We start from the raw sequence: 27,400 nt of genomic DNA, 5'->3' as shown, positions 1-27,400 counted from the left end.
CTTCACATGGAGAGGAGACCACCCACGCCCGGAGCCCAGCCACAGGTTCAGCCCCGCACCAGAAGGCCTCCCTCACCACCTCGGCTGACAGCTTCTCGCCACCATGAGAACCAGAGGCAAACTCCTCATCAGGGTCCGCCGGGCCTCCCTTAGCACCCAGCCACTGCCAGGAGGTCACCCCACTAGGCTCCGCAGGGACAAACCCGGAGCACAAGCCGACAGAGAGGGGAGAGCCAGCCACTTGTGGCTTCCACTCACTGCAGGGACTCTCGCCTGACACTGGGGCTTCAGGCTGGGGTCTCACTAGGCAGAGGACCCCAGGGTCCACGAGGCCAGGCCTCCTGGGGGCCGGAGAGCCTGGGGATGGTGCCCGGGGCACTAAAGACATTAGTCATCTGCACACACAAGTGCACACAAGCTCCGTGCGCCCACGTGACCAAATCCTCTGTCTACAGCTATAAAGGCACAAACATTCACGTCACCCGACTCATGCACACACATATTCAGATGCATGTGCACACAGTATGTACTCAAGTGGACACACGCATGTGCATGAAGCATAAACACACAAACAGCCCCATGCACACCCCATGCACGCCATTTTGCGCACACGTGCGCATAGCCGCTCACGTGCCTCTGCACGCATCACACAGCTAACAGGTGTGCTCCCAAACGCCTGGGCGTATCAATGCACAGACAGCCACGGCTGTGCCCCACACGTGCTGACTCCAGCACACACATATCCACACACGGGCACACAGTTGTTCCATTCGAATACACGCACACACATATATGCGTGGGCGTAAACATGCATGAAAAGCTCGTGCCCCACACTAGCTGGCTTGCACACACAGTCTGCATATAAATGAGCACAGCTGTCCACAGTTACACACGTACCCACACATGTGTGCCCCCCAGACACACACACACTCACAGCTCTCTTCTTGGGCGGGGCGACCAGAGCTTTGGCCTGACCAGCCCCCTGGCCTGCCCCCTCCCCGCTTAGAGCCCCCACTCTACCTCCTCGGCTGCCCACTCCGGCCTGAGCATCCGGCCTCACCCTCCTCGTCTGCAGAGGGGGCAGCACCCAGCCAGCCGCCCACCCAGGGAGCCCCAGACCCCAGCTCTAGGCCACACCGCCCTCCCCTCCACACCACGTCCGTCAGCCCAGCGCTTCGGGGCAGCAGTTACCCCTTGAGGCTCAACTTCCTCACCTGTGCCTGCAGCCTAAAGACCCCGTCCAGCGCTCTCCCGGGGGTGTGATGGAGGAGACGGAATGGGTGTGGCGGAATTCGGGGCTTCGTGTTAACAAGTTCACTAGGATGACACCCTCTCCGTGCAGAGGAATTTGGAGGAAGCCCTGGACTCCAGGAGCAGTGAAGACAGCCGGACGCCGAGGCAGAGGCAGGGGCCCGGCTCGGGACTGGGCCTGAGCCGCTGCTCTGAAAGTCCCAACTCACAATTCTGGGGGGACAGGGGGTCTGAAGCTGGGCATTGGGGTGCCTGGACCCCCAAAATGCTCTATAAAATGCTTCATGCTCTTGGTTATTACTGACAGAACTACTCCCACTTAGTCCTAAACACATGGTATACAACCTTTACTAGTGAGATGCTTAAAATCTAAGACAGAAAAGGATTTGGGTCTCACTCTATGATTTCCTCATCACTCAGCAACCGGAGGGCCCTGCCTCCACGAATTCTGCCTCCTCACCATCTTCTGAACGGGCCACAGTCCTCTCCATTGGAAATATCCTTGCATCTTTTCCCAACAGGGCCCATGCGTGCAGACCTAGCTCAAGCCTCCCCCAGGAAGTCTACCCGGATTGCCCACTGCCCTGAATGCCTGCAGTATCAGCACCATGCAAACTGTCCCTTATCTACACATCCTTCACTAGCACTGAGGAGTGGTCTGTGTGTCTGTTTTATCCAAGCTCAGAGTGTGTGCACGCTCCCAGACCCGCCAGGCCTCCACCGCACCTCCCCCGCACACTCCCTTTGAAGATCAAACGAGACCCCGTCCCCTCTGTGAGCCTCTGCCTGTGCTGTGACCCTCACTGAATGCCCTCCTCCGGACAACAGCCCACCCACTGCTTCCAAGGAGCCTTTCCCAGTCCTGGCCCAGCCCCGCTGGGTCCTGCCCCTGGGGGCCTGCAGCAACTCTGCCTCCTGCTCGGCCATCTGTGTGCACGCACCTGCCCAGCCCTGCCCATGCAGGCAGCTCCTGGGAGGCAGGAGAAGCCTGGCTCGGCTGGCTCCCCACTGCCGCCCCTCAACATGCTGGTGCCTCATCTATGTGCCCCGAATGGATAATGAGCCAGAGTCCAGTCTGCAGAAGAGCCAGGCAGGCCCTGCCCGGCAGGAAGCTGCGTTTTCCAGCCGGAGCAGCATTTAGAGACAGACCCTTGTGTCTGCCTCTCAGAGGAACCAGCAGGAAAGGAAGGAGGATTAAAATTTAATCCGATTGATCCCCCGAGGGGCGGTAAGTCCTGGCTGCTCCTGCGCAGGGCATCTGAGGGGCCTCCCACCCACCAGGCCTCCAACCCCTGAGGCCTAGCTGACCTCCACTGGGGCTAGAGGTCAGGCCCCACAGCCCCCAGACCAGAGGGCTCTTCCAGCAGGAAGAGTCTGCTTCTCCTGTGCCATCCATGCATTTGCTCAGCAAGTATTTCATAAGCACCTGCTGTGTGCCAGGCACTGTTCTAGGTGCTGGAGATATAGCTGGGAAACAAAGACAGAGATCTCTACCCTCAGAGCCACCGTGCACAATAAACACAATAAACAAATCAAATGTGAATTAAGGCCAGTGAGAACAACAAGGGCAAAGAACAAAGTCAAAGCAGCGGGGGTGGGGGTGTTGACAGGGTTTCAGGATTAAATAGAGGGTCAGGACGGGCCTTGCTGAAAAAGGGACATTTGAGCAAACAATTGCAGAAGTGAGAGAGCAAGTCCAATGGAGACAAGGAGCTCTAGGCAGAGGGCACCGCCAGTGCAACGGCCCTGAGGCAGGAGCATGCCTAGGTGTTCAAGGAAGTACAAGGGTCATTGGGGCACGGGCAAGGGGAGGCAGTAGACGAAAAGAAAGGGGGACGGGGACAATGACGGGTAAGATTCCTCAGACCCATGGTGTGCCTGCCTGTGGTGTATTTGAGTATATTATGGCTCCCCCATCAGAAAGCTACTGTTAGTGGGCTGGGGCCAAGGTCACTGCTGCTCCCTGGAACAGCGGCAGTCACAGAGCAGATGTTCAATTACCTGGCTGCTGGATGAATAAATAAATGAATGAATGAACAGGACCAGTGTGATGTGCTCAGCACCCCTGAACTCACCAGGCAGAGGCCTGCTCTCACAACCCAGGAACCAGGCTTCGAGTCCTAGCCCGCCACTCACTGGTAAGGCCTCAGGGAACTGACCCAGAGCTTCTGTTTTCTCATCTGGCGTTGGGGACTGGGGGAAGGCCAGTGACTCCCACATACCGTCAGGACTGATCAGGATGAAGTCAGCATCAATGGCCAAGTGTCCCCAGTCTGAGGCGCTGGGAGAGGACCATGCCAGCACTCTGGGACCCGAACTTGGTAATCTCCAGCCCAGTGTGGGGGACACAGGCTGCATATGTCTCCCCAGCCTCCACTCCCTGGCCTCTGACCTCCCCTTGGGAGAGAACCCCTCCTCCAGTCCCTGGGGCAGGGTGGGGGTGGGGCTGACTCCACCCCCAGGCTCCAGGGGTGGGCCTAAGACCCAGCCCTGACCAATCAGTGTAGTCAACCCCACTGGCCTCACTATTGGCTGAGAAATGAGCATGTGACTCCAGCCAGCCAATGAGAGCCAGCCCTGGGATGGTTGCTAAGACACCTGGGAAGAGCTTCCCATCTGGCCTGGGAAGGCTAAGTGGGCCCAGAGTTGCCGGCAGCCGTTTCTCCATGTCCTGGGAACCCTGCCAGGGAATGACATTGCGTAGACAGAGCAGAGATGGGGAGAGAGCGATCCCTAACATCTTCATTTGAGCACCTGGGTCAATGCATCCCTGACGTAAACTAATACTGACTTTCACTACAAGACTCAATGACCCCCTCTTCAGCCTCAACCAGTCTGAGCTGAGTTTTTGTCCCTTGTATCCAAGTCTTGACTTACTAGACCCTTCCTGGCACAGTGCTTTACAGTTTACAAAGCCCTTCCGGCCACGATCTCAGCCACACCAACTCTGTGACCTCAAGAATGTGGCCAGAAACAAACAAACAACAACAAACCTTCCCCCCACAAAAAAGAAAAGAAAGAAAAGAAAAAAAGAAAAGAAAAATAGAGAAGGAAAATAAAAAATTAAAAAAGAATGTGGCCAGGACCTAGGGCAACTGAAGGCCTGGAAGTGAAAAACAACCACCCAGGGGGCATGGGCTGGACTGGAGTCCAAGCCTCCCCCTCTCCTCACACAGAGAAGCTGCAGAACATCGGGGCAGGAGGAGGTGGGAGTTCCGGCAGGGAGAACACACAGGTGAGACCTGGGAAGGGGTGTCTTAACTGCTATTGAAGGAGAGGGAGTGCTGAGGCCAAGGAGCCAAAGCCAGTCACATCTGCAGCCACAGTCTTTGGGAGAACCTGGGGAGCCCTGGAGGGAAGCCCCAAATTACTATTCGTTAGACAAACCCCCAGGGAAATGGGGGCTAGTGGCTGGGAAGGGAGGTGGAACAAGCTTCCCGCAGGGGCACCAAAGGCCTCAGCCTGCTAGAGTCTGCCAGCTCCCAACAGGCTGAGCCCCAACAAGGGCTAAGGGCACTGTGGTGACATCCTGGGCACAGCCATCAACTTGCCTCCACAGCTGCTAGAGAGAACCGTGCCTCCTCTCCCTCCCACAAGGATCAGGGAGGGTGGACAATGGGGCTGCCTGAGGTGACAGACCTGGGAGCTCTGCCTTTGTCCCCTCCACCACAGGCTTCTGAAGCCAACTCGACCCTGGCTCCGATTCCCAGCCTCAAGGCTCACTTGCTGTGCAATCCCAGGTGGGTCACCTCCCCCCTCTGAGCCTTGGCTTCTTTGAGTAAAATGGAGAGAGGAACAGTACGTGTCTTACACAGGTCTGCAGAGGATTCAGTGAAATCATGCAAAACATGAACAGTAACAAGAAGAAAAGAACAATGAGGACAACAATAAACAGCACCAGCTGGCACCTGCCTGGTGCCAGGCTTTGTTCTAAGGGTGCTACATAATGAACTCATTTAACCCCCACACCACGGTATAAGGCAAGTGCTGCAATTACCATCATTTTGCTGGCGAGGAGCATGGGAGGCTTAAGGAATCTGCCCAAGGTCACAGAGCCAGTAAGTGGCAGAGGTGGGATCGGAGCCCAGGACACTTGGCTGGAGCACACGTGGCCCCTCAGCTCTCCTCTCGTTGCGCTGGTCATTAGTGTTACTTGGGATGGGGGAGTGGCCAGCCCCGCAAGGCCCCGCACACAGCTCCCAGGCCCCTGGCAGACTCAGTCTCATCCTGCATCTACTGCAGCCGCAAGAGGCAGAGGCATAGCCAGACCAGTTGATACCGTAGTTCCTTGCCTGGAGCTACAGGCATAGGCACCAACCGCGTGTTCCCAGGCTCTAGAGCAGCCAGCCAGGACCCCAGACACCAGGTACTCCCAGCCCCTGCCTGGACTCTGAGCATGGACCCAGCAGCCAGGGGCAAATCCCACAGCAGGGACAGTTGGGAAGAACAGCCAGGAGTTGAGGGCAGGAGGGGGACCATAGGAGCCAAGGCAGGGAGATGTCACTGGATACCAGATTCCAGTTCAGGGCAGGTCAAGCCTTGGGGTTCAGCCTCTGGGAGACACTGGGTACCCTAAGCCCCTCCCCCAAGACTGAGCTCCCTCCAGACACCCAGCAGCTGCCTTCCACAAATCCCTCGGGGCCCCCACAGTCTGCTACAGACCTGTGCTCGACCACACCAACGGTGCCTGCTAAAAGTAAGCGAGACCAGTGCTGACAAATCTGGCCCTAGAATTTGATGCCCTAAAGGTTCAAATCCCAGGTTCACCACTTCCCAGCTGTGTGACTTTGGACAAGTCACTTAACCTCTCTGGGCCTCAGGTTCTCTCTGTGTTAAATGGAAACAATCACTGTACTTACCCTTTTAGGACTGCTATGTAAAAAACCTGGCCCATCCCCTGAAAGGGAGGAGCTGTTCAACGAATGTTTGCTGTTATTGTTAATAATAACATTACGATCGTCTCCGGGCTTACAAGAATTTCTTCTGTGAGAACCTAAGTAATTACCCACTCCCTTACTGGTGGACTGGCCCCTGGGGCTCTCCTATGACCTAATGCCTGCATTTTCATTTGCATCCCACAGGCCAGCCACAGTCCGCACCAGTCCGTGTGTCTCAGCAGAATGAACCACAGCCACACCAAGATGGGTCTTCTCTGGCCACCCCCTTCCCCTCCCACTCACAAACCCAGGCCTTGGGTGGGGGAGGGTTCACGGAGGTGCCAGGAACGCTGAGGCCCAGGGGGAGAGCCAGACCTGTCGTGGGGACACCCGCATCCCAGCTGGCAGGCAGCACCGGGCGCGCAGGAGCGGTGGGGTGGGGGCTCCGCGGGGCAGGGCGGGGCGTACCCGGTTCTCGTCGTAGATGATCTGCACCAGGCTGCGATGCTTCGACTCGATGGGCGGTGGCGACACGGGCTTCTCCGGCTCGGGCGGCTTGGCGGCCTCCTCCTCCAGCTGTTGCTGTGGGAGCAGGCAGAGCGCAGTGGTGAGCACGCCGGCAGGCGGAAGGAGAGGCAGCCCCCCTCCCGCGGCGGCAAAGGGGTGCAGCCGGGCTGGTGGCCCCGCACAGGAAGTCAGGCTGCTAACCATTTCCTCTGAGTCACCCGCAGGGACTCCAAGCCCACAGGGAAGGGCCCAGCCAGGGCCACCTCCAGGCTCTGCAGCCAACCTTCCCAGGTTCAAGTTCAGCCTTGGTGACTCTTCAGCTAAGTGAGTGTAAGCCAGCGGCTTAGCCACGCCGTGCCCCAGTCTCCTCATCCGTGAAATGGGGCTCATCGCTGTGCCTCCCTGATGAGTTATTCCATGTATCGTGCAGACTCGGGGCTCGCTCAAGGCCGGCCGTTATTACCTTTTATTACCACCGTGAGGACATCGTGGTCAGGAGAGGCTGTGCAAACTGGAGCCAAACTGCCCGGACTGGACCCCTGTTCCTACTACTTACTTGCTATGTGCCCTTAGGAAGTTGCTGAACTCCCGAGCCTCACTTTCCTCATCTGGAGAATGGGGGTACTTAAAGTTTCTGTCCTAGGGAGTGGACAAGAGGACTGTACGAGCTGACGCACGCTGAGCACACAGCACCCGGTAGGCAGCTTCCCGTCAACATCGTCATCACCATGACCCTCCTCCTCCAAACACCATAAAGGCCCCCTTCATGCTGCCGTCTGCTTGATACCAAAAAGGGAAAGCAAAGATCAGAGAGCTTAAGACCCTAGCCCCAGGTCACACAGGAAGCCAATACCCAGGTGTACAATCTGACAGGGCATTTTGAGCGAGATGAGAACACTGTTCTTTGCTCATAAGGCTCACACATCCTGCCCATGACCATGGAGCAAACCATCATGAACTCAAAAAGGTGGCCAAGAGGAGGACAAGGCAGAAAGAGCCAGAAAATCCAGTTCTGGCTTCTGCAGGCACAAAGGCCTGGCTGGTTGAGCCCAGCTGCCTCAGTCCCACAGTGACCCCTGGCGGTGGCTTTCAGAAGGGCAGCCAGCACCCGGCAAAACAGAAATCCCTCCAGAAAGTGCAAAACAAACTAAGCCAAAAAATGGAAGGAGTGTGTAGCCAGAAAAAGAGGACAGAAAGGAGATTTTCTCCCATTAGAAGGTGCCTCCCATCCCCCAGAGGCACCAAAAGTTAAACGGAGTTACCACAGGACACAGCAATTCCATTCCCAGGTCCAGACCCAAAGAACTGAAAATGGATGCTCAAAGGAAAACATGAACTCAGACGTTCGCAGCAGCACCACTCATGACAGTCAAGAGGTGGAGACAAGCAAGCGTCCATCAGCTGAAGGATGGGTGTACAAATGTGGCCGCTCATCCGTACGGCGGGACGCTGTTTGGCAATAAAAGCAATGGAAGTTCTGACACAGGCTGCCATGTGGGTGACTCTTGAAAACATGATGGGAAATGAAAGCTCCTGGACACAAAAGACCACATATTGTATGATGCCATGTATAGGAAGTGTCCAGACAAATCCACAAGGACAAAAAGCAGACGAGTGGCTGCTTGGGGAGGGAGGGCATGAGCGACTGCTAACGTTGTACGGGGTCTCCCTTCGGAAGCATGAGGATGTTTTAGAACTGGACAGGAGAGGCGGCTGCCCAACACTGTGAATGTACTAAATGCTGCTGAACTGTTCACTCTAAAATGAGTCATTTTGTGTTTTGTGAATCTTAGTTTAAAAAAAAAATGCCAAAGTGGAATTTAAAAAAAAAAAAATTTGACTGTGGAGGGTGGCCCTAGGCCACTTGGCTTCTGGCCACAGTCACAAATGTGTGCACATGACCTGTAGCTTCAGCCTCGTCCCAAAGCCAGGCCCCCGGGGGGACTAAAGGTCCAGCACTCCGCTGGTTTTGGCAGTGCCTGCCTGACTCCAACAGAGGCCCGGCCTCCCCGCATGCTGATCCACCTTCCTGGAAACCTACCTGCTGCCCCCACATCTGGGACAGCTGGCCGAGCCTCCCTGACCAGCCCAGCTGCCGGACCATCATCCCCAGGTCCCCCAAGATGAGCGACAGCCCCGAGGCCTCTTAGAATCAATGCCCTCCTCCCCCTGCACATCTTTCCAAACCTGCTCACACAGCCCTGAACTGACTTCCAGGAAGTGTCTCTCACTAGCGGTCCCTCCACTGACCACGGGGGATAGGGCGGGCCCGTGATTCTACGTGGAGCCCACACACCCTTACCTGGAGGGGACTGCATGTGACCCTTCCTCCCCTCACCCCTCTCCCCGGTCTAGACGAGTCACACTGACACGAGCAACAGTTTTTAAGGAGCACCTACTATGTGCCTGCACTGCTAGGAGTACAGCAGGGAACCGGGAGACAGGAAGCCTGCTTCTACACTGTAATCATGAGACCACAATGTCACAAAGCAGGAAACATCTTCATTCTAAAGGTGACACCTTCAAATGGGGCAACAAGACAGAGCAGGGGCAGCAAACTTTTCTTGTGAAGGCCCGGAGGGTAACTGTTTCAGGCCTTCCTGCCAGTCTCTGCTGTGACCACCTAACTCTGCCATCATAAGCAAGAAAGCAGCCACAGACAATGTGTAAACACATGGATGTGGCCGTGTGCCAATAAAACTTTATTTACAAAAACAGGCATCAGGCCAGATCTGGCTGGATTTGCTGACCCCCAAGGGTAGAGGATGGCCTGGAGGACCCCACTTATTTTAAAATAAAATTATACAATTATTAATCTTTATGTAACTTTCCTTTGGTCTCGACAATCACCATGTGGATTTATCTTTACCTCCCAACCCTGTTCACTCCTCATAACCTATGAGGTGGTGTCATGTCTGTACCCATTTTACAGACAAGCAAACCGAGGTTCAGAGAGGTGAATGTTCCAAAGCAGAGCTCAGAGAGTCAGGGTCAGAGTCCTGTGATATTTCCCCCCACATTATGGATGAGGAAAGTAAGGCACAGAGAAATAACTGCCCACCCCACATCGCTGGACAGCTTGGCTGTAAACATTGACCTCGCACCCATCGTTCCCGTGCCATCCAGTACAGTAGCCACATGCAGCTATTCAACCATAAATTTCATTTAATTCAAAGTTAAGCTAAATTAAAAATTCAGTTCCTCAGCTACACTAGGCACCTTCCACGTGCTCAAGAGTCACATATGGGTGGTGGCTACCACTTTGGACATTCTCATCACTGCAGAAGGCTCCATGGGACAGCACCACACAAAACAACTCTCTTGTCCAATAAATGTAAAGGGCATAAAAACAAGCCAGCACACAGGCAGTGCTTAGCACACATTCACAACTACTATTACTACCAGTATTATCTTCACAGTCGCATCTGCTGCTGGATCAGGAGCTCAGAGCTGCCCTGACCCCACCCACCCGCACCTGCTTCTTCTTCAGCTTGGAGATCTGCTGCTCCACCATGGTGATCTCGCGGTCCACCCGGTCCATGTTCTGGATCAGCTCCTCCTTGGACAGCCGGGGAGGTACCAGCTCCAGTTCAGGGTCAGCGTGGGGGGGGCTGGGAGGAGACACCGGCTCCAGCTTGCCTGTCAGGCTGCGGTCCTGTGGTGGAGGAAAAACAGGCATGGGATCGGCACAGGGGACACCCCCAGCCAGCAGTGCCCCCAGTACACTGCAAGTTTCTAGCCATGACTTCAGGTACCGGCACGCCAGGCACCTGCCATGCCAGAGCCCCCAGGTCCCAGACACAGGGTTGCTTACTGACCCCACCTCCTTGACTTATCCCTCACTGGTCCTCCAGCCAGGTGTCCCTTTCCCAGCCGCCTCCAGAGTTCAGATCCTTTATATCCTCCTATAGGAGTCTTCCCAGCCTCCCCTCAAGTCAGGAAGCCCTCCCTCCTCCCTCTTCCCATAACGCACCTGTCTCTTAACCCACTTACCCTGTTGTGCCCTCCCCCAGGCCCACACTCCCAGAGAACAGGCACCAAGACCCACAGCCTCCACACACCCGAGGCCTATTACTCAGAACCGGCGAGTTACAAAGTATCACACACGGTGCAAACCCGGATGTGAAAGATAACTATCCGGTCACTCGGGAAAGGGAGGTATTTGCACCTTCTTCTTTTTATTTTCCAGTGTGTTTCTGCTTTTCCTGCACGGAGTGTTACTCTTTGTGTAACAACGTTGTTTTCAAACGTGTGTTACACAAGCAAGGGAATCCTTCACTGGGTTATTCGTGGACTCTGTCATTCTACCCCCAAGTTTACTGAGTATCCAAGCTGTTCTGGGAGCACGCTGAGAGGTTAAAAAATAAAAAACCCAGGCCTGCCCCCGGAGCGGTCACCTGTGCAGCCCAGGGTTCAAATCCCCACCCACTGTGCCGCCTCCCAGCCTGGTGACCGCAAGCAGATCAGGCCACAGCTCCCTGCCTCTGTGTCCTCATCTGCACAATGGGACAGTTGCCACCTCCCGGCTGTTCTGAGGTTGCACGAGTTAATACTGGCAAAGCGCTCCGCTCCGAGCCTGGCATAGTGTAAGCGTGCCTCAGGCACTGGCTGGGACTGTCCTATCCCAAACCCGGCCCCCGCCCTGTGCCATCCTCAAGGCCAACCCGCCAGCTGCTGGCAGAGGAGGCCCCAGGAGGAGCTCCAGGCCGCTGCCTCCCCACCCCCACGGCAGCTGCAGCCCGAGGACAGAGGACACATTATTCCCTGGGACAACTGCAGCCCCAGGGCTGCCAAGTGCCACCCCCTCCCCATCTCGAGGCCAGCAGAGGCTGTGCAGTCATGACCTCCACCCCCACCCCTCTGGCCCCGGGCTTTCCGTCCTATACATGCAGACCCCACCAAAGCCCCCAGGCCCCAAAGGTCTGGGGGTCCCCCTGGCCTCATCGTTTCCATCTGAGATACAGGGAGAGCTGGTGTCCAGACTCCCAGGCCCTCAACACACCCAGAAGCCTTGGGACAAAGGCAGAAAAGGCCTCATGTCCTTCAACAGCCTTGACATGGCCCTGACGTGGCCCTCCACACTCCTCAGAGACACCCAGGAAACTGAACCAGGCACCCCGCCCCTGACCCTGCTGCAGCTCTCCTAGGGGGCTGCTGCCTCATCCCCACCGAGAGGATGGGAGGCACTGGCCGAGCACGGCTCTAAGCCAGCGGTCGGCACACTTTCTGTAGAGAGCCAGGTGGGAAAAACTTCAGTCTTTGAAGGCCAGACGGTCTCTGAGCCAACCACTCACCCACTACTACAGTGGGAAAACAGCCACAGACAGGGCTCAAAGGAACGGGCATAGCTGGGTGCCAATAAAACTTTATTGACAAACCCAAGTTGAGGGCCAGGTTTGGAGCTTGCTGAGTTTGCCAACCTCTGCTCTGAGCAATTCACAAGTCTTAACTCATGTAACTGTCACAGCTCACCTTAGAAGTGGAAATACAGTCTTCCTCACTTTCCAGGTGAGGGAACTAAGGCCTGGTGAGGTTTAGTGACATGCCCGAGGTCACCAGCCACAAAGCAATGGAGCCTTGGCTTGGAGGGCACAGGATGGGAGAGGCCAGGCCTCCATAGAACTCTCCAGAAGTAGGCAGAGCACACAACCAAATCGCAGGGGCTCCTACAGCTCCTACACATTCTTTCATCCCTCAACCATGTGGCTGGGCAGAAAAGCAAGAACAAGATCCCTTCCAGGGTCCAGGACCCCCTGAAATCAGAGGCAAAACTGCACAGAAGAAAAATCCCCTAGGAAAATGCTCAGAAGGAATGTATAGACGCGCGTGTGTCAGTGGGTGTGAGGCCTTAACTGCTCCCCAACAGGACGGCTGAGCTGATGGAAACAGGGGCTGCAGGCACCTGACCCCACCAAACCATAAGCAGCTCACACACTCCAGTACCTCTGCAGGCCTTCGCACCAGCCCCCTGCCAAGGGTGCCCGACTGAAGTCAGACCCACCCTGCACGCCCCCTGCCCCAGCCCTCTATAGAGACCCAGCCCCATCCCTCTGTGTCCACGGCACTTCGCTGGTCTCCTCCAACAGCCTCAATTATTTCTCAGCGTCCTGGAGACAAAAGGTTCTGGCGACATGGTTCCCGGAGCCCAGTCCTATTGTCTGCTGCAGGAACCCTCTTCTCCTGTCCTCTCTGCTCTTCCGTCAGATTGAAGAAGGAAGGGGAACAGAGCATGAACGAGGATTGTGGACAGAAGGCTTTCAGGGTCAGGACACCCTGAAACAGTTTATCCACCCTGGGAATAATTCTCAAAATGACATAAGCCAAGAGAAGGTTTCTGTCAGGGGCAGGGCAAGAGTTAGATGAAGCAACTGCTAGGAACTGTAGGGAAAGTTGCTGGGAAATTCTTCTTACAGTCTTGATGCGTAAAAGACGTTTACTTCCATGGCTTCTACCTTAAGGTTCAGATTTAGCTTTTATTCTCAGCAGAACTGCACAGGCGGGTCCGTCAACTGACGAACAAATAAAATGTGGTCTCTCCATTCAATGGCGTATGATCAGCCATAGAAAGAAGCGATGTACAGACACGGGGTACAGCTCGGATGACCCTCAAGGATATTACGCTGAGTGAGAGAATTATGACCCCATTTATACAAACTGTCCAGAACAGGCGAATCCGGAGACAGAAAGCAGACTGGCAGTTGCCACGGGCTGGGGAGGAGGGAATGCGAGTGACTGCTGATGGGTAACCGGGTTGCTCTTCCGGGTGATGAGAGTGTTCTGGAACCAGACAGAGGTGGTGCACAACCCTGTGAATGTATTACATGCTGCTGAACTGCTCACATCAATGTGGTTAATTCCACGTTATGTGGATTTCACCTCAATCTGAATAGAAGATGCGCACCCGGAGGGCGAAGAGTGTTTTCTGCGGTGCTGAGTTTTCCAGGAATGGAACCGAGGGAGCCTGGCTATCGGACCTCCAGATGGTTCTCCCGACGGCTGCTGGCCTTCATTTCAGCCCAAACCCGCAGGAGGAAAACAACAATCCGATACCCTCACCAGTCGCTAGGGAACAGTTGGCACCATTTTCCCCACTGGACGCCCTTGGTGTAAAAATTCAGGCCAACACGGATTGTGTTGAACTCATTATGTAAAATTACAGACATGAAGCCTCGGGGGCTGGAGAGGACCCCTTGGGGCTCCCCCTATCTCAGCCCCAGAAAAAGGCAGGGCCAGCCTCGTGTACCCACAGTCCACTCCTCCAGTCATAATGATGGGTTTCAGGACAGGCAAGGGCCTCGTTCAAAGCGTGGAGAAAAACAGCTTTGGTCTGAAAATGTGGAGATGGAGGGAAAAGCTCTTTTTTGTTGCCCTTGAATGTGGAAATAGGAAGGCCTGTCATCTCAAACTGCCTTCTTGTTAACATACCAAGATCACGTGCTAGACAGCAAAGCCAAGGGGGGAGGGTATAGCTCAAATGGTAGAGTGCATGCTTAGCATGCACGAGGGCCTGGGTTCAATCCCCAGTACCTCCTCCAAAAATAAATAAACCTAATTACCTTCCCCCTGCCAAAATAAAATAATTAAATAATACAATAATAATAAATAAAATATATATTTAAAAAAAGACAGCAGAGCCAAGAAATGAACAGAGACCGGGACCGGATGACATCATGTCACCTGGATCAAGCTGTGCCTGAAGCCAACCAACCCGATTTCAGTTATATGATCCAGGACTCCTGCCTAAACCAATTTGACACAAATCTGTCCCTTTCAGCCAACAGGAGGGCCCCAAAAGACAAAGAGACTTTCAGAAATGCTGTTTGTGATGATTCTAAAGTCCCCAGAACAAAGTTTGGTGAATTCCAAAGGAAGTCTCTGACGCCACAGGACTCCAGAGGCTCAAGAGCAGGGAAGCATTATAAAACAGAACATTTTTATATGAAAAGGGAACACAGCCAGGACCAGGGGGAGGAGGGTGCTGTAAAAAAAATCCCATCGAATTCCTGTCTCATGCATCCAGCTGAATTCCACACAGTAGACGCAAAAAACATCTGAACTCCTTCAGAGTTGTGTTTCTCCCCTGGCTCCTTCCCTTGCCCAAAATGTGCTCAAACTTTCCAAATGCTCTTAACAGCCTGGAGCAATTACAGTAGTTGGTCCAGCCAGGCCCCAACACTGGGCCCATCACTCCCCCACTGGGCCCATCACTCCCCCACATCCGTGGGGTCCAGGAAGAGAAGAGAGAGACAGAAAGACAAACACAGAGAGAGAAACAGAGACAGATAGACAGACATACACACACAGGCAGAGAGAGACAGAGACACAGGGACAGAAAGAGACACAGAGAAACAGACACACTAAGAAAGAGCCACGGAGAAGAGGGAGCTCCCCGGGGACCCCCAAGGAGAGGGACGAGCAGAAGGACTCGCAGAGCCACTATCGGGCACGGAGACCCTCAGAAGGGCCTGCAGAGCACAGGGCAGGCAGCAGAGGCCTGACAGGGGCTGGCCAGAGACACGCGTCGGCCCATTCTCTGGGCAGAACTGGACATGAGCAGAGGCGTGGTCCACTCGGGGCTCCGGTCCCTCGGGGGCACAGCAAGCCTCCCCGGTGTGGCCCTTACCCCCCTGCACACGTGCCCCACTCCCCTGCCACCCAAGACCCACTTCGGGAAAGAGCTTTTTGAATGGCAACACTCCTCCCAAGAGGCTGAGCAGCCGAGGAAGCGGGGAGGAGGATGCTGACGAGGGGACAGCAGGTACTGGGAGCAGGGGGTGCGCGGCCCACCCAGGGAGACCAAAGGGAGGCCACGGCCGGGCGGCCTGGTGGGCACGGCTGGGCTGGGCTGCCTGCATTTCAGCGCCCGCTGCCCCACTTCCAAGTGACCGTGGTGAATGGCTCCTGCCCTCCCAGCCTGGAGCCCCCCCCTGCAAAAGGGAATCACAGCTTGGGCTTTGTCAGGCTGGGAAGGCACAGCGGAGGGACATTCACGCTTGGCGCAGGAGCCGGCACACAGCAGGGACTCGGTGTTAGCTTGTCCTCATCGTCATGACCCCCGCCCCCGGGAACCCCCTTTCCTGCCAGCCCCCCAATAAAGAGCCTAGCCTGGCCTGAAATCCCACCATTCAGTCCCACATCCAGTGTCAGGCAGAGAGGAGGATCCAGCAGGCCTGAGTGGGCCACGTCCCTCCCCTGGCCTGGCTCCCAGTCCCCACTCACCCCCACTGGTGTTGCCAGACGATGAGCACTGACCTCACCCAGCAGCTGGGAGGCCATTAATGAGCTAATATGCGTCCTCGTGGTTACACAGGAGCTCAGCTCTGACACTGCTCAGCGCGCGCAGAAAAGACATCCATCACACAGCCGGCCACGGACAAGCATGTCCCCTGGCCCCAGGCCCTGTCCCACCCTAGGCAGTGACAGTGGAATAACAGCCTCCAAGGCAGCTGGGTGACCCTGGGGGACAGAAGCATCTGGGCCCCTGGCTGTGATTCCTCCATTTAAATAAAGACAAACGGGCTTCTAGGCTCAACAGTCCTGAGGTTCACTGACAGCAGAAAAGCCTCTCGCAGCAGCACAACACAGGTGCTTAACCTGTGCACATTCTGCCCCGCCACCTCAGCTCACCTTTCTGCTTAAAAAGGAGTGAAATGAAAGAGTCCTCTCGGGCACCCTGAGCACGGTGTCCCCCACAGGCTGGACACACTCGGGGTGGAGCTGTCCCTCTCCAGCCAAGGAACAGCGCAGAGAGCCACCCTCCTCCCTGGACCATCCCCTCGCCCCCCAGCCACTGCATGCCCAGTGCTTGGTCCTTCCTCCCAGCCTTCACCCTGGCCGACCCCCTACCCCAGGCACACCCATCCCCTCCATTGCTCCCTGCCTAGTCACAGCAGAACCCAGACCCTCGGAGGAGCTTACCTTGGACAGGTCCTCGGAGCCTCCGGGCTGGCCAGCGGCCAGCAGGGGCGAGGGCCGCAGCAGGGGGTCGGGCAGCAGCTCCAGGCGAGGGCGCTTGCTCTCAAGGAACTCCATCTCCGACTTGCCCAGCTCGGGCAGGTACGAGTGGGGCTCGGGTCGCAGGTGAAGCTCCTGGGACCTGCGGGAGGCGAGTGTATGTGGCATCACGTCTCCTACCCTCCCCACTGAGCCAGGCCTTCCTCCGTCCTGCGACAGGAGTGCCCGTCTGTTCAGGGGCACACAGGCAGGACTCAAACACAAATCTGTCTTCTTCGAGTCAGCATTCACTGATCCGTTCACAGCAAGAGAATGCACCGGTGCTTCCCCGGTCCCTCACTACTGAGCGCAGCCCATGGGCCAGGCAGCAGCGTCAGCCCTGCCTGGAGCTGGTTACAAATGCAGAATCTTGAGTCCCACCCCAGACCTACCAGGTCTGAGTCCACACTGAAACAAGGGGCTGGCCTGTGTGATGCACGGGCACAATCAAGGTTGAAAACCACTGTAGGTCTAACACAGACGACAACACACACACTATCTGCACATCATTCATCCAGGGCAGATATCACTAGCCGATCACAGCACTCTGGCCGCTCAACTTGGCCTTAGTCTCCTTCTCAACTCAGCCCAGCAGCCTTATGCAGAGAAAGGAGCTGTCCAGGCTAACCACTCCTGACTAACTCTCCTTTACCCTCCTCTCCAGTTTACAGAGGAGGAAACTGGCCCAGAGAGGACACAGCCTTGCCTGAGCACACACAGCAGAGCTAGAACTCCTAGCCTCCACCTCCAGCTACCACCCCTTACCAGCCAGTCCAAGTATGGCCTCTGCTGAAATGCTCTCCAAGTTGATGCTTTTCCCAGTAAACTTAGACTAGAATCCAAACTTACCACTCCCACCCTAAGGCCCTGCCTGGTCTGACCCTTGTTCACCTTGCCTCCTGCATTCCTGCCTCAGGGCCTTTGCACTGGCTGGTCTGGAACACTCACAACACCAGCACCTTCCATGCTACCTCTTCTCCTTCCTGTCTTCAGTGCACATGGTATCCCCTCCTAACTGTGGTCTTCCTGCCCATCAGACGCACCCCAGCTCACCACCCATTCTCTTTCTCTCCCAAGCCCTCACCGTTTCCTTGTTGGTTTGCTGGCTGCTTTCCCCATCCCAGAATGTCCGCTCCAGGAGGGCAGGGACATTCATCTGTCTTGTTCATTGCTGTATTCCAGCGCCTGGCACCCAGCAGATGCTCACTCAGTGCACGGAGGCTCAGTGAGCGCTACTGACTGCAACATGCTGGGGCTGTTAGCTGTCCTCTCCTCTCTGGAGGGCCCTTCTCTCACCAAAGCCAGGTCATGAGATGCCCCTCCTGCCCATCACAGAACCAACAGCTTCACCATTACAAGAGGCCTGGCAGGAAGCATGTGGTTTCTTCATTTAAACATCAGAAAGGAGTGAGTTAAACAGTGTCCCCCCCAGAATTCACATCAACTCGGAGCCTCAGACTGTGACCTTACTTGGAGGTAGGGCCTCCGCAGATTGAATCATCTGAGATGAGGTCATACTGGACTAAGCTGGGCCTTAAACCCAATGCCAGGTGTCCTTCTAAGAGCAGAGGACATAGACACATGGGGGATAGCCATTGGAGATGGGGCAGAGCCAGGGGTGACACAGCTGCAAACCAAGGAGCACCTTGGAGCCCCCAGAAGCTGGAAGGGGCAAAGAACAGGTCCTCTCCCAGAGCCTTCTGAGGGGTTGCAGCCCCCTACCGACATCTTTTTTGTTTTTTAAAGAAAGAAGGCAATTTCATTTATTGATAAGTTTAGAAAGAGAAAAGTACTGTGACATCATCAATTGTGTAATGGTACCAGCTCACACTGGCATGGCTAGAAAGGGCTGTTTGTTTGGTTGGTTTGTTTGTTTTTATTGAAGTAAAGTCGATTTACAATGTTGTGTTAATTTCTGGTGCACAGCACAGTGATACAGTCCTACATACATACATATATATTCCTCTTCGCATTCTTTTCCATTACAGGCTATTACAAGGTATTGCGGACAGTCCCCTGTGCTGTACAGTGGGAGCCTGCTGTTTACCTATTTTACATCTAGTAGTTAGTATCTGCAAATTCCGAACTCCCAATTTATCCCTCCCTGCCCCTTTCCCCACCCTGGTAACCATAGTTTGTTTTCTATGTCTGACACCTTGACTTCAGATTTCTGTCCCCTAGAACCGTGAGAGAACACAGTTCTGATGTCTTCAGCCACCAGCTGTGTGGTCCTTTGCCGCAGGGGCCCCAGGAGCAGCCGTCAGGAGCACACCCACTTGGCCTCCTGCCCCACCTCCACTGCTTCCGCCCACGCGAGTCCATCCACTCCCGAGAGACTGCAGCCGGGGCCCTAGGCAGTGGCCTCCCCGGAGTGCCTCCAGGGGGCTGTGGCAACACAAAGGGCGCAGGCCTGGTCTCTGGAACTCAAGTCCCATCTGGGCCCTCCTCAGCCTCGCAGCCTGAGCAAGGTGACAGAGGAGATGATGAGATGGGGCCTCTGGGCCAACCCAGCCTCAGCAGCTGCCCCTCACCCCCAGAATCATTGCACACAGCCCACAGGATCTTAGGGTAGAAGTTATACCCTGGCCATGCAAAGCTAAAAACCCTCCCATAGTTCTCATGAAGTTCACCTGGCCCACAGTCCACCTGCTTGCCCGACCACCTGGCCTCCCTGCCTTTCTGGAACACTCCCAGCGCATTCCCACCTCCGGGCCTTTGCACGTGCTGTTCCCGCCACCTGGAATGTCTTCACCCAGCTCTCTGAATGGCTGGCTACTTAGTGGCCAAACATCTCTCCTGGCCACTCCAGCCAAACAGCAGCCCTCGCCTGCCCTGTAGGTTAACAGGTCACCTCTGCCTCGTTCTGGAGTCACCTTGTGTATTTGTTCCATCTCTGCTGCTAGACCGTGGGCTCCCCTAGGGCAGGGCCTGTTTGTCTGGGTACCCGCTGGGCAGCCACAGCCGATAATGGGCCATCGTGTGTTAGAAGCTCAAGACACTTAGCAATCAGTGCTGTTACTACCTCAGGCAGCCTGGGGCTCTGCTCTGGCCTCGGCCTTCCCCTCACTGGGTCCCCACCTGCCGCACTGACTTGTTCCCTCCCACCTGGATTTAAGGAAGACCAGGCTGGCCCAGAGGGCCTTGTCTGCCAGCTGAGAGACAGAGGAGGACTCAGAGAAAAGGGGAGAAAAGGGGGAGGGGTGGAAGGGAGAAGGAAGACCTCAGTGGTAGAGCACATGCTTAGCATGCACGAGATCCTGGGCTCAATCCCCAGTACCTCCATTTAAAAAAAAAAAAAGAGAGAGGAGGAAAGGGGCTCCCCACAGGCACCCAGGTATGGATACGTCCCTACACACCAACAACCCAGCCCTGCTCCCCCACGTCTTGGTGGTCACCCCTCACCCCCTCTTGTCTGGGCCACACACACCCCTCACCCCCTCTTGTCTGGACCACTGAAGGCTCACGGCAGAAAGTCCAGGGGCCACGCGGCTCTTCCCTGCCCACCCCTGCCATTGACACCATCACAGCCGGACCAAGATAAGAGCACAGACTGCCACCCCTTCAGTTAACAACAACCCGGTGAGCTCCCTGCGAGCGCTTGCCCATCTGAGAAATGGCTCAGCAGCTCTGAGCAAGGAGGCCCACAAGCCCCTCCTCACCTTTCATTCCCAGGCTGAAATTCGGACAGCAGGGAGGGCCTCCTCCGCTGGGGCTGGATGATGGAGCCCGGCGACAGGTGTGAGGTGTAGTCACGAGGGTGATGCTGGTACTCGAGCAGCCCGACGTCCTGCAGCAAAGGACAGAGAGGCCAGTGAGCGTGCACACTGCTGCAGTGCGGCCCACCCAGGGAGGCAGGGCCAGCGCCCCCTGACTAGTGCTGCCCCCACACCCGGGAGCCCACCCACAACCTCGCCCGGCCCTCAGACTCGGTCTGACCCGGGGGGATTTCTGGGGCCAATCGCCCATAAGAAGTTCAGCGAAAGGGTGACTGGTCCTGCCAAAGCCTCTAGGTTTTGCCCTCTTTCCAGATGAGATGACCGAGCCTGCGTGTCAACAGAGACAACTGGAAAAAGGCACAACCTGCGTGTGTGCCACGGGCACAAGTGACAAGGACACCCACACCAGGGCACAGCTGGCAATGCAGCCAACACCGACGGTCTGCGAGGCTCAGAGACTGTGTTCCCAAACAAACCGCCCATGTGGAAGCCCCTCATCTTGTGAAGGGAAACCCACAGGGTGTGTAGCACACACAAGCGTCACACATATAAGCGTTGCACACGTAAGCACAGATCACAGTCGGAAGAACAATCTTCAGGCAAAACCTTCTTCAGTAAAATGCGATCCATGACCCATGTCGTCTGCAGAAACACTAACAAGTACCCCGATTAGCAACTATGTTCTGATTTGAGGCACATTAAAATGTTAAAAAAAAAAAAAAAGAAAGAAACAAAGAAAGCAGGAAAGCAAGAAAGCAAGGAGAGTTCAAAAGTGAAAGCACGACAGACCTCCCACGTGCACCAATCCAAGTCGATTGGTTCTGTCTGCCGGGGACACAGTTTTACCGAGGGCGACAATCAGTTAGTGATGTCTGACACAGCAAGGCTTGGGAAAGAGGGGGATGGCGGGTGATTGATTTTCTTCTGGGCACCCTGCTTAATTCTCCCAATTTTCAAAAAAAATCGAGACGTCCTTTTGCTGTCTGGCTTCCTTCTTTTTTTAAGCAGTTATTTCTGCAAAGAGAATTAGATGATACCGGGAAGGTGTGTGGGGAATGTATGTTTCAGACCCTTCCCCAAAAAAACGCATGTGAGAGGCTGGGAGGCTGGAGGCTAGAGAGGATGAGGAACTAGAATCAACAGGGATCCTGTCAAGCTCAGAGGCTGGAATTGTTGAGGGAAGGGCATTCCTGGGCAGCCCGATGTGAAAGCAAAAGCTGCAAGGCCTCAGGCTAGAGGTATCTTGTTCATCACTCAAACCCTCTGAGCCTCACTGAGATGGGTGCCTGACCCAGATGGGAGGAGGTCGCTGTGCCAATGACCACCAATTCCCCTGAACTCTCCAAGACTGAGGGAAGTTTCCAGAAGGCTGAGAAGGGCTCAGCCTCCCTCCCCCTCCCCCAGACGCCAAGACATCTCACACAAGGCACCAGGTGCTCACGAAGGAAGAAGAAAGGGCTGGAGGGAGGGAGTGGAGGCCTCTGGGATCATGCCAGCGAGGCTGCCAGGCACCGATCTGGTGTGCACTCACGCAGAGGTGTGAGAACAAACCGGCAATCTCTGCAGTCTGCCAGGAGGAACATTCTCGCTCCCACAAAAGCAAAATGAACAAAGCGGCGGAGAGGCAGTCCAGTCCCTCGGGAGAGGGCCTCAGCAGGACGGCGCCTACCACTGCCCACCAAGGTGGGAAAAGGCACATGGCCCCCGGGGGCCCCGAGGCAGGGGCGTGGGGTGGCCACTGCATGAACCACAAACTCTCTGGCCTCAGTTTCCCAGTCTGGGAGCCAAGCAGAATGAGCTCACAGCTCAGTCCCTCCAAGGAACATCTCGGGGGCCATTTCTGCAGCATCCACACTGATCTCCACCCTTCAGGGCACCTGGGGCTCTACAGCAAGGCAAGAACTGGGGAGACTCCAGAAGAGAAACTGAGCCAAGGTGGGGCTCACTGTGGTCGCAGGAGCATGATGACACCAGGCACACAGGCTGGAAGCCTCCAGCCACGTCTCAGAATGTGAGAACCTTCCACGTGTTAACAAAACAAGCCAACCCTGCCTGCTGCCCCAACACGTGTACGTGTCCCCATGTGGCCCAGGCAGGCTCCTGGGCCCGTGACCGGGGGCCCGGCGGGGGGAGCATGGAAGACAAGAGAATTCAGACTGCTTTAGAGCTTGACGACATGACTGCAGCATCCAAGCGCACGGCCTGCACGCGTCCTGCTGGCCTCGCCTACACCCGTCCCCACCCCGCGAACTGGGTCATGTGCAGAAGGACCGCATATCAGTTTAGGACAAATTGGAAATGAAACAGACTGGTCCTTCCCGCAGGGAGTCTGGTAAGTCCTGATCTAGGGCAGGAGTCAGCAAATGAGGCCCAAGGCCAAAGCCAGGCTCGGCCTGTTTCGTCAGGCATCACGGGCACGTGGCCACGGCCATTCCCGTGTGTGCTGGCTGAGCCGCTCTCCAGACCGGACGGCAGCACACCGAGCAGTTGTGACAGAGAGCGCAAGACCCCCCAAGCCTGAAAAATTTACAGGGAAGGTTTGCCAGTCCAGCTTCTAGAGGAAAAGCCCACAGTGTACCCTGGGGGCCACTCGGGAAAGGATGCTAATGGGCGCGCTGTCGTCATGACGGCATCCTCAAAGTCATCATCATGGCCCTGCATCAGTGCGTGCTAACTCTGCCCGCCGCCGGGCGGAGGCTTCTGAGGGTGTCCGCTGACTTGAACCTCACAGTCATCACTACCCTCGCTCACCTGATGGGGAAACTGAGGCACGGGGTGGCAAAGCCACTCGTCCTAAGTTTCACAGCCAGGACATGCCTGAGGAGCAGTCTGGCTCCAGAGCCTATGCTCTTAAACGCCCTTCCAACACAAAGGCACAGAGAGGTTAAGTAACCTGCCTAAGGCCACACAGTACAAAGGCCTGTACTGGGATTCAGACCCTGAGTCTTTTGTCTTTAACACATTCATTCAGCACAAGGCTTACAGGGACTCAAGAACGCTCAGGGAGTCTCAGGGGACCGAGGCAAGAAGAGCCAGGCCATAGAAAGTCAGAATGGAGGCAAGGAGGGGAGGGGGCACTGGGCATTGGGACCCTCAATCCTGGGAGGTCCTCAGTGCCAGGAGTCCCCTAGGACCCTCAGGGAAAGATGCGAGGTCCTCATACTGTCGGGGAGGAAGCCAAGTCCAGAGAGGTGGAGAGAACAGGGCACAGGTAGATTTGCAGGTGGAGCAGATGGGACTGAATGAGCCTGCGCATGGCACCAGGGAGAGAGGCTCGGAGTGCGCCGGAGGCTGGGTCGGGGAAGCGGGGCTTTCCAGGGTCTACAGGCACACCCAGAATTAAGCTCTCCACCTGCGCCAGGCATAACACACCAGGTGGCCTGGAGATGACCCAGGCCAAAGCCCAGGCGACCAGAGGAGGCGGCTCCCCCAGCCCCGCTCAGATTCCAGACCCTCCTCAGTCTTCCACCACCTGCCAGGAGGAAAGAGATGACTGCCATGTGCAGACACCACCCAAGGCGCCTCGTTAACATCCGCCACTGATGCTCAGACCCATGACGCCCGTACTGCAGATGGGAAAACAGGCTGCCCCACAGGGTTAAGTGAGCAGCCCAACGTCACTCAGCAAGTTGGGAGAAACAGGAATTCAAAGCCACATCCGAAGGTTCTTCTCGGCTCCGAGGGGGACTCGCCATCAAAGCAGCCCTGGGCCCAGTGCCAGGAGGTACCACCTCAGACACAGGCCTGTCGGGACCGTGTGTGGGAGCGAGTTGAGTCCTGAGAAGATCAGAGGTCACTGGGTCCAGGCCCTGCCCCCACGTCCCAGCACACCTGCCTCAACTATTGTCCAAGGAGCTGGGACACCTTGGACAAGACATTTGTCTTTCTGTGCCTCAATTTCCCCTTCCCTCCATCCCCTGTCTTCCAAAGACTCAGAAAAGGAGGGAATGTCACAAACTCTGCCTATACAGTGGGCTGGCAGGATGGAGGTAAGGGGCGCAGGGCTGCGGGAGGTGACCTCCAGATCACGGCCCCGGTGTTCACCTCCCGCCAGCCAAGGGAAAGTGGCTCCAGCCCTGGACACATGCCCAGGAGCGAAAGACCCGCCAGGATGCCCAGAATTCTTGCTCCTGCCTTTCCAGTAACGAGCAGCGGCCCCCAGCCGGGCTGCCACAGCACGAGGCAGGGTGGTCAGGAAGTGGGGCCCCACTGCTGCCACCACACAGGACAAGGGCACCCCACCTTGCAGCTCCCGGGGCCCCGGCTCATCCCTGGCCTCAGCCTCCTCCCCGAAGGAAGTGGTGACCACCGGGTCCTGTCCAGCCACATCCTCCGTCACTGACAGCCCAGCCCAGCGGGAAAAGAGCAGGAGGTGTCTGGGATCAGGCAGTGACCCCAGATGACTGGGAAAGGGCCCAGCGGGGCGAAGGACAGGCAGGACGGCAGGATGGCAGGGGCCACAGGGGCTCGAGGACTAACCGAGGCTGGGCCCACAGGGAAGGGCCAGGAGAACCCGGCAGGAGGGCATGTGAAACAAGAGCAACCAGAGACATCCGCCAGGAGCCCCCAGGGGAGGCGGCCCCGCCAGGCAGCTGTGGTCACAGTGAGAGTAAGAACGGCTGGACACACCTGGCTGAATGTGTGTGTGTGAGGACTTCCCACAGATCCTCACGCTCAATCCCCAGGAGAATCTAGAAGACAGATGCTCTCATTACCCCATTTTATGGATGAAAAACTGAGGCTCAGAATGGCTAAGCAACTTGTCCTGTTTCCTCACCTGCAAAATGTTCCCCGTCTACAAAATGCAGAGTGTAAGGGTGCCCTCACTTTGGTGATGAGAGAAGCAGGTGTAGCTGTATACATAAAAGGCATAAACAAAGCACTTGGTAGATGAAAATGCTTATTTCTGTTACTGGGATCATGATAAAGGTGATGACAAATAATAAATGACCTTGGCTCTGGGCACACAGTAGGTGACCAATAAAAAGAAGCATCTGTTTCATGGGGCCTCAGAGCCCTCAAGCTGAATCATTATCTTCTCACAGTAATTTAACCTGAAGCCTGTTATTTAACCTCCGGCCTCAGTCTCCTCATCTGCAAAATGGGATAATAATGCAAGGTGATCTTTCACTGGGTTGTCTGTGAGAATTCGATGCCTCCATCCAGAGGGAAGTTCTCAGAGTGAAGCTCTAGAATGTGTCCGTTCATCACAGCTGGCTCTCAAAAGCATCCAGAGAGCCCAAATCCTCAAGAGGTCATTGTTTGGGACACCCCCAGGCTGGGCTAGTGGGTTCATATGCAAAAAACATCTCGCTCACGGATGGAAATGACCTCCCACACCATTTCCTCTCTGCATCTCAGGAGAAGGGACCACGCCAGCCAAGCAGTTCAGGCGCGTGCCTATACACGTGGGCCAGCACAGCCAGCTTCCGCCCCAGCTGCAGCTGCAAACCCTCATGCCCCCTTGCCGAGCATCCAGGAGCTCAAATGGGAGAGGCCCCAGACCCTGAGTGTCCTCTGGCAAGCCCCTGAGGGTGTGGTATACAGTAGGTGCCCAATGAATGCCAAGAGAACAGAACCAAGGCCCATCCTCACGGCCACATGCAGCTAAATGTGAGGTCAGTAAATAAGGGCCCCTCTAGGAGGCGAGGGGGTAACTCCCCCGTGAGCAGAGCCAGCCCCCAGGACCCCGTATCAAGGACTCAGGGAACGACACGGCCTCGGCTTCATCATCTCAGAGCCCTGCGCGTGGCTGCAGTGACCAGCCGAGGCCTGGGGAGGGGAGGGACTGCATGCAATGGCCCCCGGGAAGCCACCCCAATCCTGGGGCAGGGCTGGGCTGAGAGGAAAGCGTATACAGGAGGAACTCCGCGTTTGCATCCAAATCCCGCAGCCGACTCAGAAGCCAAGCTCCCAGCTCAGCTCGGCCCTGGTCTTCACTTTTCCAGCTTTAAAATGGGAGCCAAGAGATTTTACCAGATGCCCCAAGGCCTGGAAAGGCCGCCGACGCCAGTGGTCTCTGCCAAGGCGCCCCATCTCCCCTCAGGGAACACAGTGAGCCCTGGCTGGACCCCATCAGACCCACACCTGCCCCGATTCCAAAGAGAAAAAAGAAGACGGAGGGGACTTGGTGGCAGAAGGCCCCAAAGGTGACCCCAGGCCCTTAGCGTGTTCATGCCCCTTACTTACTGTGTGCGGCCGGGCGATCTGCACGGGGTAAGGGATGCTGTGGGGCGGGTAGCGGGGCTCGGCGGCCCTCCACGTCTGTGCCACGGGCTGTGTGGACCCCGACATGGTGGCGGGCGTCCGGGGGGACTCTTGGGCCCCTATGAGCTCCCTCTCGATGGTCTCCAAAGATTAAAAGCCAGTCTTCGTCATCTGCTCGTGGGCCACCTTGTCACAGGCACCTGTGAGGAGACCAAAAGAGAAGCCAGATGAACCCCGGGGTGGCTGCTCCTCGGGGGACCCTGCCACGGCCCCCATGAGGAAGCACGAGAGCACGGGGGTTCTCCGGGACCCTCCTCCAGGCCCTGGCACACTCCCTGCCACTGACAGCAGAGGGAGATGCCATGGGGTGTCCGCATCCCCTCTGAGCCACAGACCCGGCCAGCAGCCGCTGCACAGGCCACATCAGGCAGAGCTGTGCCCCTCCCCCACACTGCCACGGCCCCCACTCGTGCAGGGAACCCCAACTCTGCGGCTGCTGCCCCCACCAGCCACGAGGGGGCTTCCAAGCCCCCTCGGCCCACTCAGTCTCACCCTACAGAACCCTAACTCTGCAGACATTGCCCAGGCCCCCCCTCAATGGATTCCAAGCCCCCCTGGCCCCAACTTCACTCCATGGAACCCCAACTCTGCAGACACTGCTCCAGACACCTCCTGATGGGCCCCACCCCACCTGTGCCCACCCAACTGCACCCCAAGGCCTCTGCCAGTGTGAGTCACCAGGGCAAAGTGCTCCAAAAGCACCTGGCAGCTCGGGCAGGCAGCTGCAGGGCCTGTCCCGCGAGGCGGTGGTGAACAGGGTCAGTCCGGGCAGGACACAGGTCAGTGACC

General features: G+C 56.3%; 1 protein-coding gene across 29 annotated transcripts in view; it reads right to left on the bottom strand.

Annotated features, from left to right (window-relative positions):
• Positions 1–27,400, bottom strand: part of NCOR2 (nuclear receptor corepressor 2) — a 215,037-nt gene that overhangs the window by 120,019 nt on the left and 67,618 nt on the right. For all 29 annotated transcript variants that reach the window (XM_074355898.1, XM_074355895.1, XM_074355901.1 and 26 more), the window contains 5 exons: positions 26,534–26,751; positions 20,288–20,415; positions 16,554–16,731; positions 10,111–10,290; positions 6,597–6,710 (listed from right to left, as the gene is read on the bottom strand). In XM_074355898.1, the coding sequence (XP_074211999.1) occupies positions 6,597–6,710; positions 10,111–10,290; positions 16,554–16,731; positions 20,288–20,415; positions 26,534–26,638 (705 nt within the window). In that variant the 5' untranslated portion in view covers positions 26,639–26,751. The remainder of the gene's footprint in view (positions 1–6,596; positions 6,711–10,110; positions 10,291–16,553; positions 16,732–20,287; positions 20,416–26,533; positions 26,752–27,400) is intronic.

The sequence above is a fragment of the Camelus bactrianus genome, chromosome 32, assembly GCF_048773025.1.
Source record: "Camelus bactrianus isolate YW-2024 breed Bactrian camel chromosome 32, ASM4877302v1, whole genome shotgun sequence".
Classification (NCBI taxonomy): Eukaryota; Metazoa; Chordata; class Mammalia; order Artiodactyla; family Camelidae; genus Camelus; species Camelus bactrianus.
The sequence above is the reverse complement of the archived record's forward strand: the minus strand, read 5'-3'. Positions and strand labels throughout refer to the sequence as shown.